Genomic DNA, 12291 nt, shown 5'->3' with positions numbered 1-12291 from the left:
CTTTTAGCTGCTTCAGTAACCAAGTATCTTAAGAGTATTTATATAGAGGAAAGCTCTGCACTGCTGTTGAAAAGGAAAACATGCTGAAAAGAACCATTTATTAGATCTAAGAGGTGTCTACAGTTGAAAAATCATCAGAATAGTCATTCTTCAGTAATAATTCTGACATGACTCTCACCCTTTCCCCACTAAGGAGCTGATTTGTTTTCAAATAGAAATGACTTTGTTCCTTATTTAGTGTAATCCACTTTGAAAGCTACTATTGTGGGCTGTAGTCTAAGGACAGTTGGTTTCCATGGATATGCCCTTCTACAGACAAATGAAACTGGCAAGCAGAAGCAATGTATTTGCTTGCCATAAAGAATTAATGCTTTTTTTTTTTAAAAAAAATCCTATACTACAAATTCCAGATGTAGTTAAAAAAAAATAGGGCTTTGAAAGGTGTAAACTGAAATGGTAAAATGATTTTTAAAAGGGACAAAATTAGAAGCAAATTATTAATTATTGATGCTTTAGATGAACTCTGAGAATTTTTACCCGTTTCTTTTGTCAATTCACCTTAGCACAAAAAATGCTGGCTTATGAGGTGTTCATCAGTAGTGCCTTTCTCCAGCACCTACTGTCTTCTTCCAAAAATGAATCAGTGGGAATGTTTGGGCAATGGGAACTAGAATATAGCAAAACTTTGCCACATGGAGGGAGTGCTCCCTCTCTCTGTTAGTTTTAGCATATTGAACAGACTAAAAGTGTTCTTCTTTCCCATGAAAGACTGGTTCCGTTTTAAAAATCAATTTCTAGTTAACAGATTTCAGTATTCCCTTTTTCTGCACACAAACCCTCAGGTCAAAAATAACTTGATTTTTATACACCTAATGAATTGATTAAAGTTAAACGCTCTAGAATGAATTTAATTTTCCCCCAGATTCTGTATTTTTATGCACAGGACTAATTTACCTAACTTCAGCTATCTAGATATTCTTACTTAAGAGTAAGGAAGTTGTCTGTGCTCAATTTACAGTCACTGTAGGGAAATGTGTTCCTCCAGAAGAGGGAAGCTTCCTACTTGTTTTAGTTAGCTGTTTCAAGATGAGATGGATTGCTTGGTGGTTTTTCTGTTCATCCATTTCTTTGCCTTTTCTCATCCTTTACTCTAGTGAGACTGTGTGCAACAAGCAACAAGTAAAGACCTAGGTATCTTTTAGTTTGCTAAAGTTAAGTGAAATAAAAATGTACCTTAGGTGCAGGTTATGACTGCTTTTTAAATGAAAGATTAGCTTGACCCTTAGAAAACCGGATACTGTGTAAATATGGAAGCTGTCCGGATCTCATAAATAAAAGGAAAAATTTTTTAAATCTCTTTTTTTCATCACCACCTTTATTTTCTTTCTAGGTGCTACACAAACTCACAGCAAGAGCTTTTATTAGGGACTATGAAGATGGGATTCTTCATGAGAATGAAACAGAACATGAGGTTTGATAATCTAAAAGCAAAAAGTATATATTTAAAATGACAAATAGCAAACATTTAAATGGAATAGAGGGTTTTTTGCTTTGTTAAACATAACTTTAAGGTTGAAGTTCCAGTGTCATTTTAAGGTTAAGGTCACCATATAGGAATACATTTTCCTCCTAAATGCAATTATGAAGAATTTGGGGACAGCCGTGTGTTCTTCCCCATTATGAGAATATTGGCATAACATGTACATATTTTTCCTAATCTATACATTGTCATTGCAGGTCATTGGTGGTTCTTCTTTCCCTGGCATATAACAATTTTGTTTCTAGAAGATCAGAACATCCAGCCAAGATTCTTGGCTTTTGTATAGGATAGGGTGGAAGATAATGACTTCAGTTTTACAGATAGACAGATTTAATGATCTGATGATCTGTTAAAACAGATTTAAGTTTTAGCTACTTAAAAACTTATCACTTTGTCATCTTGGCTTACCTGGGGCTCCAAACTAATCCTAAATAAGATACAGCTTTCTCTTACACAAGGGGAAGCACAGAACCAACAGAAGTGTATAACTACATGTCTCTACCCAAAGTTAAGTGAGGAAGTAGAAAAGGTTAGAAGGAGCAGAGAGTTAGGCCAGTACATTCACATGAGCCCTTCCTTTTATATGTCCCTAGAGTGCATAAGTGTGTTTATATATTCATTTTTGACATTTCTGCTTCTTTTACCTGATTATATTTTTTCTGCCTCTTTCATTTGTTAATACTTAACAATCTAGATGAAGAAACAAATATTGAAAAACAAGATTATTCATCTCAGCTTGGAACACTCAATTATAACCCAGTTTACAAGCTTTGTTGCAGTTGAGAAGAGGGTATGTTTTCTACAAAATATCTTGTTCTCACTAGCTTCTCTGTGAAAAGACTCTAAATTCTGTAACCTTGCACATATCAAAACCAGTCTTCCTTTACAATAAACAATGTTTATTATTTTAAAATAGAGCTAAAACTATGTTTTTTGAAATGATTCTGGTTTCTTCTGCAATACAGCAAGTTATTTTTGTTTTCCATTTCACATATTGCTTGTCCTTACCTTACAATCAGACCTCAGTCAGTATTTTCCTGTTGTGATTTGCTACAAGGGTTTGCAATTTGTGCTAGTGCTGTGGAAGCCAAATGGGTCAAAGGAAAAGTCCAGATGAAGAATACTCTTTAAGTAATGGGTTTGGATTGGCAAAGGTCATTCCAGGACAGTCTGTATCAGGTGATAATCAGAAGGAAACCAAAACTTGAAAAAAAATCTCTTCTAATACTGCAGTAAACTATGGGAAGTTTTGTTTGCTTCCAGCATTAGAACAATGGTAGGAAGAACAAAACTTTGCAGCAAATGGAAACAAATACATACAAGTGACAATTTTGAAGTTCGAAAGTCTGTAAAAAGAATTTTCAAATAGAAAAGCGGTATCATGATAAGCAATATGGTCTCAGTTGGAGTAAGTAGTAGACGGTGCACAAAGAATGGGAATTCATCTGACCATATATGTGTATTTACATTTAGTGATAAATCGGTCATGTTTGACTTCTTCTTATTGTCATCTGAAATAAATAGATATTTCTAGAGCTTGATTCATCTCATCTTGAAGTTAAATATCTAACTGTGAAGTTACATTTACTGCTTGTTGGTATACACTGATAACAATATATTGGTTACATTTACTGCTTATATTGGTATTTTTAATGTACTGCATTACTGTACTGTGTTTTTTTTCTGTTTTCAACACATTTCAAACTCACAAAGAAAAAAATGCACTCTCTGTTATGACAGAATTTTCTGTTATAACATCTATCACAACTAAGAACTAGAAGTTGGAGAGAACTTCCAAGTTTTGTAACTGTGATGAATTTTGTTTTAGGATGCTAATGAAATTTGTCCTGCTGATGTTCCAAACATTCCGGAAATTATAGCAAAAGAAGATGTAGATATTTTACCGTACATGGACTGGGACCAAAAGCCAATGGAATCTGAAATTTTATGTTCAGAAGGATTTTCCCCGGTAACTATACTTAATATATGTTTTTATTGCTAACATTTCTCATTTATTATCCAGCTGTGCTGCTGTATTTTATGTGATAACACACAGTAATTGTTAATGAAATTAGGTCAATTTTTAATTATTTTGAAAGTCATTAACTCCAGACAAGTACTGTGTGGAATTTTATTGTCCCAAAAATAAAGTATTTTTTAAAAAATAAAATGAGAAATTTTGAAAGAAAATATGATATTATAGGCCTCTTCTACCGTCCAGCAGAAACTAACACTTCTTGAATTCAAGGCTTTATCTACACCAGTATATTCTTATGAAAATCTTGAACTAGTCAAATAGGATGTTTGCTAGTTATGGTAGTTCTTGACTTTAGAAATTAGTTAGCACCACTAATTCTTTTAGCCCATGAAGTCTTAATGGGTTGAGGCTTTACATCTCGAAATTTTGTAGGAGAATCAAGTAAATCATTATTTGTCTATTAAATTATGTTGTGTGTGTGACCATGATATGCATTTAAAACAATTGAAAAACATCATCTTAACCTGTAGCCTGTAATGTATCAAGAACGTGGGCTATTTAAATTGTCCCAGTGTATATGTGTACTATAACTTAGGTCAACTCATATAACGCCTTTTTTTTTTGATCCTTTGAACCAAGAACTCCTAGGTAGCAGAACACCTAGAAGTCTGCACTGGTGTATAGTGGCAAGCCCACTAACTTGTATGCAGCAACTACTGGACCTCACCTGGTACATGTACCAGAATTAGTCTGCATCATGTGAACTTCCCAGCTTGAGTCAGCACAAGCAGGATCCACACTTGAGTTTACATAGATCTATCTTCTGTGTATATAAAACAATATGGTGCAGTGGAACTTCCTTGGCTCCAAATCATCACTTGGATATTCATCGTTTTTATCTTAATAATGTAAAACACTCGCCGCTCATACTTTGTCAAGTTTTACTCTGAATTGGACCAGTGTAAGGTTGAATAGGGTAGAAAATTTTAGTGTAACTGATGTATTACTTTCATTTTGAACATAAGAATGACAATATAATGATACTGTGCACAACGTAAGAAGAAATAACAGATTGATTAAAAAGAGGAAAATGTCTTAATAGTTCTGGAATTATTCTGTTTCCTTGTCATTTTTACTAAACAGGCATGTTCCCCAGGAGTAACTGATGCTTGGTCAGATTATTTCTTCAGTGACAGAGGTGAAACTGAAAGCTTCCAATTTCAATCTGAAGAACTTCCTGTTATTCACGAGAGCACCTCGCAAAAAATCACAGCACAGGGCTTTGGAATTTTTTCTGAAATTCAAAGTAATACTTGCAGTCTCAAATCAAATTTGAATTTTGATAATGGCATCACAAAGGAGGAATCTTCAGGAGCAATGTTATCTTCACCACACGACCTTCGTGTGCTGGATTATTGCAACACTTTCTCATTTGGTTCAGCAACTGAGCTAGGAGGAGGAGCTTATCTGACTGAAAAAAATTCACTTCAGACCCCTGTGCTTCCAAAATTAGGTGTTTGTTTGCGTGTTCCTGCACCTCCTCGTCCCTGTTCTCTTGAAAAACTGGCGGGAGGCATGAAACCTGCTTATTCTTCTCGTGTTGCTCAGATACAATGTGCAGGAATGTTTGGTTCACCTGCTCCTATAGACACAATATTTTCTGATAAAACAAATGTTGAAAACCAAGTTATTCCCAAATGTCCTGTTTTCCAATGTGATAGCAAAGCAGCAATGTCGTGGCGAAAGTGTAAGAAAAAAGTAGCAGGTCAACATGGTGCTACAGCATCTGAAGGAGTTACTGAGGGCACTAAGGTTTCGGTAAGTCTTCAGCTGGGAGTCTTTGATATACAGGATGCTACAAATGTCATGTTGAAATCTAGGCTGCATTTAGCTAAGGAAAGCTGCCTTAACATTTGTGTTCTAAGGTTCATTGCTATACAGCCCGAAAAGAACATGGTAAGGGTGGTAATGAAATTGCTTTCCAATTCAAGAAATCTGAACCCGAGATGCAGAAAGCATTCTTTTTGTTTGATTATTTTTTCATTATTTCTGTTTAAAGTGATAAATCTTACGGTCTGAATTCTGCCGATTGCTCCTTACTATTCTAAGAGACAACTTTTAAATGGAGAAAAAAGGTCTCACTAACTCTGGAATTGCAAATGCTTTCCTAAGTAGGAGGGAATGAACCTAAAATCTTACAATTTCAACCTGAAAAAGAAGTTTATTTTAAAAAGAAATTCCTTTTAAAAATTTTTAATGAAATTACTTTTTACCATGATGTAGTAGTTGCATGAATAATGGTGGTAGAATAAGATTCTTAGTGAATATTATCCTCTTCAGGAACAATCAAAGAGCTTTGCAGCAATAGAGAAAGAAAAGATTCAACGGAGATTTGAGCTGACTTCTATAAACTTGAAAGACATTTTTGAGCTCCAAAATCAGGTACAGTACCCATAGTCTATTTATGCATTACTTTAAAAGAAAATACATGTAGAAAGAAAAAGTATTTTTACTTTAGTCCTGTCCTGAGATAACCATTTTATGAATGTATTTGTTTTCTTTACTTTATGAACTGATCTTAAAAAGTATATAATGACCTCAAAGTCATACTACATTTTATTGCTCTCATGGGCAGCTCTTAATGGGTGCCTAAGGAACAGTGTAAAATCAGGGCCAACAGGTAGTGATACACCTCCATTTTAGAGCCTCCATCAGTTTGCAGCTTGGAGACTTCCTGGGACATGTATAAAACCATATATGGGGAGACAGGTTGAAGAAGTACGTGCAAATAATGCACATTATGCAAGAAAATAAAAAGTAGTTGGGGCTTAGAGGATTACATAGAGTGCAGGAGGAACATCTGCAGGATAGTTAGACCAGCTGAATGGCTGGTGAATTAAAGACAAGCTGAATTAAACAATATTGCTCAAGAATTCTGTAAGCAGGATTCAGAATAGGTAATGTTTTGCCTTGCTTAGGTATGATCCGTGTGGTTGGAGAAGTCCACTGCTTCACCTAACCCATCACCAGTTGGTGAGCTTACCAATTGATGGGGTGAGGTGGCGATCAACAATCAGATCGTAGGCCACTCAACTGATATCTGTATGTAATAAACAGAAGGAGGTCTTCAGTAGTGCTGCATGATCCAATGAAGAAGCCACCGTGGTATTCCCTCAGTGGAGACTCCTGTTGTTTATCAGCAGAGGTTGGCCATTCAGCCTGGTGCTTTGTTGAATTCCCTTTGTCTGGGAGTATACCTGGTACACTAGATCCAGCACATCAGTTTGTATGCAACAGTAGGAAAAGGCAAGTAGGAAAGTATGGCTGATGTAAGTGTCAAGAAGAGATGTCTATTTTTCCTATATTTTTGACAGGTCACTTTTATCAAATTATTTTTAAACATTGAACCATTACCATATGCCACACATGGGGATATAATGGGGAATAGATTTGTGATCGGCTCTTATGGGAGTTAACTCTCAAAGAGAGCTTCAAGATTGCTTTTCTTTTTGAGCAGAATTGACAGTTGTTGAATTATAGAAAGAAAAAGTTTCTCGGTTTTTTACACTAATTAAGTTTAGTGATCTAACAGAATCTTACTTTTTAGATAATTTAAAAACATGTATTGTCTTCTAACTTACCTTATGTGAATCTGTAAATTGTTATGAATTTGTGTCTACAGTTACAGTTATCTATGACATAAAGCTGCAAGGACAGACAGATAAAAGTTTTGAAAGTATTTATCATTGAAGAATAAGTAGTTGAAAATCCTGTTGAAAGCCCATCTTCCATCTTATCTGAGAGTAGCAAACTGACAGTTTTAATCAAAGTTCTCTAATTTTTGGCAGGGAAAGTCAGATAAAATAGGATTGGTTAATACTGTATTTAACAACATGAATAGCAAACTAAATTTATAGAGACTGCATTCCCTTCAGAAGAGAGAGATCCTTTTTTGTTTCTTCTGGGTAAGACAAATGCTTATTTTTGAGCACCTTTAAAATAATTTTCCAAAAGAATTTGTTTGAAATAAAATCGATGAGGTTAATGTTGTCATTGTGCAAGTCAATTCAGAATTTCTTTGTTCTTATTGTTTGAGGTTTTTTTATAACCTAACTACTACATTCCACATCAATTACAAATTTCTGATGGTTTATCGAAGGGTTTGGAAGTTTAATATTTGATTCAACTAAATGGATCACATGGATTTCAGTTTGGTGTTTGTGTAAGCTTTTAAAAACATTTTAAATAATTATCCTATGTTTATTTTGTTCCTGACAAATACATTTTCAGTGTCGTGAATCTCTTGCTTATCCATATCTTTGTTTATTCCATAGAATGGCTCTTGGAATCTCAGTCCGCAGTTGGGAAAAATCTTGAAATTTGATGTTGATTATTTAATTAATCATTTCCTTATCAGAAAAGGCATACAGTCACTTGGTAAATACTTTTTCTGTTATTAAAAAGCACTGCATTGTATTACATTTCCTGTCTTTATGTGTTATTACTCTGTATTTCTAGGGGAACTTTCAATAAGATAAACTCAGAATTTAAGTGGATCTCTTAACTTAAAATTTTCAAAAGCATCTGATTTTAATAATACATTTTCTTCTCAACTTCTCTCACAATATAGTGTCCTGAATGCTAAGTACATCTCCTGAAGAAATATGTGGAGGATGTGAAATAGCTGGAATAGCAATAGAGGTTCTTTTATCTCAGCTGTTGTACCTGCTGTATTAATATCTACTTAAAAAAAAAAAAAAAAAAGGAGTGAGGGAGGAAAGTCTCTCCTAGGAGAGACACTGAGACCACTTCTGCTTTTCACATTTCAGATAACACAAATAATATTTCTACAGTTCTTTTCCCCACATGCTGCCTGCAGCGCATTCAGTATGCATTCTGTCTATGCATACTTTGTCTGCTGTTTGATTCTGTCAGTTGGCGCTCACTGCTGGCAGCAGACCATAAAACTTGGGGAAAAAAAGGCAATTCATTCTTTCTAAATTATTAGAGGATGCAATGCTTCATCAAAGGACAAAACTCTTACGTTTTTCCCATTCTTACACATTCCCGTTCCCATGCATTAAAATCAAAGTTGATTAGAACCCAAGCAAATGCAAACTGCAGAAATCCTAAAAAAGCATTAACAGACATAAGTTTGAAAGCCAGAAGCATGTTTGCCAGGTCACTAATGTGAATACTTTTCATAGTACTGATTGTATGGTGAAACAATTAAGTAGCATCAGGACTTTAAAACTTTTAAATTTAAAACTTAGTAGGAAGTACCTTTTCTGCTATCAAGAATTCATTTAAATGATTTCCCTTTTCTTCTTCCTTAGGCTCAAATGGAAAAGAAAAGCTACTGCAATTGATCGCTACTCTTCTTGTGCTTCAGTTCATACGCTGCACAAAGGAACTGAATGGGATAGTTTTCAAATCGCTGATGAAACTTGATAATTTAACCACTTCAAGGTATGCTTTTAAAAAAATCGTATAATTTAATATAGTAATGTAAACCTTCTCAACATATGTAAGATTAACCTCATTATGGAGAGTAAATGGCTATGCTACAGGATATGGCTGTAGAAAAGGGAATGGGAAGCACCAATGATATTGGTGACACATGACTGCTTCTAAGAGGATGGATGGAGGAGAGAGTAATTTGCAAAATATGATACAAAAATTGAGAAATCAGAGCCAACTCAGATGTTGGGTAAGTTGTTCAGAAACTTGTCCAGTTGATTTTTAAATACCTTTAAGGATGGAGATTCCACCATCTCAACCTTTTCAAGACTTCGACCTTTTCAGACTTTTCATTCATGTAACTTGTTCCTCTTGGTCTGCATCCTTCTTTAGCATTTGGGTTTAGCAATTTAGCATTTAGCATTTTAGTATACGGGATAGTGTTCTTCACAAGCAAACACTGTAAAATACAATACTTTTGAAATCATTAGGGCACATGATCACAGCACAACTTCCCCTTTTTCCATTAGCCCTGGGGAATGCTGATGCTGGCTCATTCTGACAAAGCCCCCTCGCTTCTGTATGTCCCAGTGCTCTGTTATCTTTCAAAGACAGGGGTCCCTGCATCTGGAAATTCCCTTCTGTTGGGGGTGAAGTGAACAATTGTCAGCTGGTGTGAAATACAAACAAAATCATATTGACTGCTGGATGAAAGCAGTTTGGATAGACCACAAAAGTGAAAGAATTCTGATAATGTGAATGTACGAAGAATGAGACAAGTTTGCCGTTATGAAATGCATAGCACTTCACCGTGGTGACAGGAACAGTGCAAATGAATGCAAGTAACGGTTATGGATCCACATATGCCCCATATGGAATATTCCAAAAAGATGGGGCAGAGGAGATGATGATGTAGTTTCCTATGTCAGGTGATATTTTACATAGGCTGGGTCATTGTACTATAGACAATTTTCTCTTTCAAATGATCACAGAAGAAATTATTTTCTTTTTTCGGCGGATTTACAAGACTTTATTATAATAAAGCTTCATTTCTACACACAGCGGTGTTCACTGGACTTTTGAGTTGATCAAGAAAGCAATAGAGTGGGTAAGAAGAGTTGACAGACAATTTCCAGCTGTTTACTATCGACTTGAACTTGGGAAAGACTGGGATTCTGCCACCAAGAAGATACTGGGTATCACCTTTAACTAACATCAATTTTCTTTCTACTTAAAATATTTAAACCTTTGTAATTGTTTAAGATAATAGTGAAATAGTTTTTCTTGTGATTTTACATAGAATGTTTAAATTGAGGATATTTGACTGTATATTATTCTTGAATAATTCTCACACAGACAAAATTAAAGATCTTACAGTTAGTAAGTCGACTTTACATATGTAGTACTTTACTTACCGGTGACTATTAAAAATACCTCCATATTTCATAATTTGACATTATTCTCTAGTTTGTTGCATATTCTTAGTACTTTTACATCTTTCATATTTCTATTTCATTTAAAATCTTTTATTCTTCTTCAGTGGCACTGTAAGTGAAGTGCAATGTAGTAATTCAGTTAAATACTGCAGAATATGTTTTGACAGATACAAGAATGTGATTAGTAAAGACCTAATAAACATCTTCATATATAAACATCACAATAAACATCAAAACACATATCAGTGTTTTGAGTTGGATGGTTTTATGATTCCTACAGTGTGCCTTGAAATGCAAACAGCAGAACCGTTGTTTTTCTCCTGCACTGTTTTTCTTATTAGTCATATGTCAATTTGTGAATACATAGGTCAATTTTGTTAGGAGGTATGAGTTCTCTGTTTTTGTCAGCTGTTGCTCTGTATTCTGGTTTTATCCTGAGGAAAAGCTACCTGATTAGTATTACTTTATACCAGACCAAACACGTAAGCCTAATAATAAATCCAGAATAAAAGTGATTTATCTTAATTTAATGTGCTTTTCACAGGTGCTTAAATGAACACATTACCTCTTCTAAATTCAGGAGCTGCACAGAATCACTCTTTGGTATGCTGTGATCAGAGGAAGTGTAGGTAGTGAGTAAAAAGACGATTACTTGCACTGAGGCAGGATTGAGTGTGTACAGAACACACGGCAGTTGTTTGTCCAACCATTGAAAATGTTCAGAAGCAGCAGATTCCTCAGCCTCTACAGGTAGGGTGCTGCAGTGCAAACAGGACATGCTCCCTAGTATTTATTAATAGAAAGAAGCATTGTAAGGCGTCGCTAAGGAAAACTGTGGAATCTCTTTCATAGATGTTTTCCTGAGAATTTAGCAAACACCTGCCAAGGATGGAGCATATTCCCTTGATCCTGCCTAAGTACAGGAGGTTGCTGAGAAGACATCCCGAGTCTTGTGTTTCCGAGATGCTATGAATCCTAGTTTTCAAGTAAGCTACTGGCTCTTTTCAGTGAATAATACAAAGGAAAAGTGTTGTACTACACTTTCTATTTGATAAGAGCTCAGATATCGGTTTATTAAGAGCTAGGCAGACTCTTTAATTTAGAAAACTGACAATTTGTTAAGTCTTTGCATGGGCACTGGATGTGTAACTAGAGTTACCTTGGAAAGTGAGCATGTGCAAAACTATGAATAAAAGACTCAATTTGTATTTTCCTCTGCTACATTTATTTATTCAAATAGTTTGTTTTTTTCACAGTTGCAATGATACATCCTGCATGGGTGTTTTTACTATGCAAGCATGCGTTCATGCGAAAGCCCCAAAGTTTCATGTGGGTGATGTGTATTCCTTAATAAAATGCTTCCTGGGCAGTTTTGTTAACACCCTAGCACTAGCACAGGCGGTTACAGTAAATAAGGTAAAAAGGTATGTAAAGGTAAATGTAAAACGTAAAAGGTATGTAAGGTAAATAAGGTATGGCATTCTTACACAATTATCTTTTTTTCTCCTGTATATTACTATAAAAAACTGTGCTCACCTATAGGCAGTAAGTTTAATGTGAAAAATACTAAGAAAGGTAAAGGGATTTCTTGTTTTTCCCAGTGTTTTTCCCCAACGGGACCTTGCCTTGAGGTGCCCACAGCCATCCTTTTGGTGCATTTCCCCCAAAACTGGCAGCCAGCTCCTGGTCCCCTCTCCCCGTCTTTCCACGAACGAGGAGCGAGCGGCGGGGGCTCTGGCCACCCGTAATGCCACGGAGATCCCCGTTTGTCCCCGTGTGTCCCTTCCCTGTATCCCCCTGTCCCCCTGTGTCCCCCCCCCGCTCCCTCCCCGCCTCAGCCCCGAGGGCGGCCTCCGCACTCTGCCCAGCCCCTGCGT

At 35.7% G+C, this 12291-nt stretch overlaps 1 protein-coding gene across 5 annotated transcripts in view; it reads left to right on the top strand.

Annotated features, from left to right (window-relative positions):
- Positions 1 to 12202, top strand: part of PARP4 (poly(ADP-ribose) polymerase family member 4) — a 49996-nt gene extending 37794 nt beyond the window's left edge. For 3 of the 5 annotated variants that reach the window (XM_013188232.3, XM_066989793.1, XM_048047058.2), the window contains 8 exons: positions 1391 to 1471; positions 2235 to 2330; positions 3369 to 3509; positions 4662 to 5336; positions 5859 to 5960; positions 7853 to 7955; positions 8855 to 8987; positions 10041 to 10929. In XM_013188232.3, coding sequence (XP_013043686.3) covers positions 1391 to 1471; positions 2235 to 2330; positions 3369 to 3509; positions 4662 to 5336; positions 5859 to 5960; positions 7853 to 7955; positions 8855 to 8987; positions 10041 to 10191 — 1482 coding nt within the window. In that variant the 3' untranslated portion in view covers positions 10192 to 10929. The other 2 variants (XM_048047059.2, XM_066989795.1) reach the window with 2 other exon arrangements.
- The last annotated feature ends 89 nt before the right edge of the window (positions 12203 to 12291 follow it).

The sequence above is a fragment of the Anser cygnoides genome, chromosome 1, assembly GCF_040182565.1.
Source record: "Anser cygnoides isolate HZ-2024a breed goose chromosome 1, Taihu_goose_T2T_genome, whole genome shotgun sequence".
NCBI classification, from domain to species: Eukaryota; Metazoa; Chordata; class Aves; order Anseriformes; family Anatidae; genus Anser; species Anser cygnoides.
Note: the sequence above shows the minus strand (reverse complement) of the source record. Positions and strands in the feature narration are given on the sequence as shown.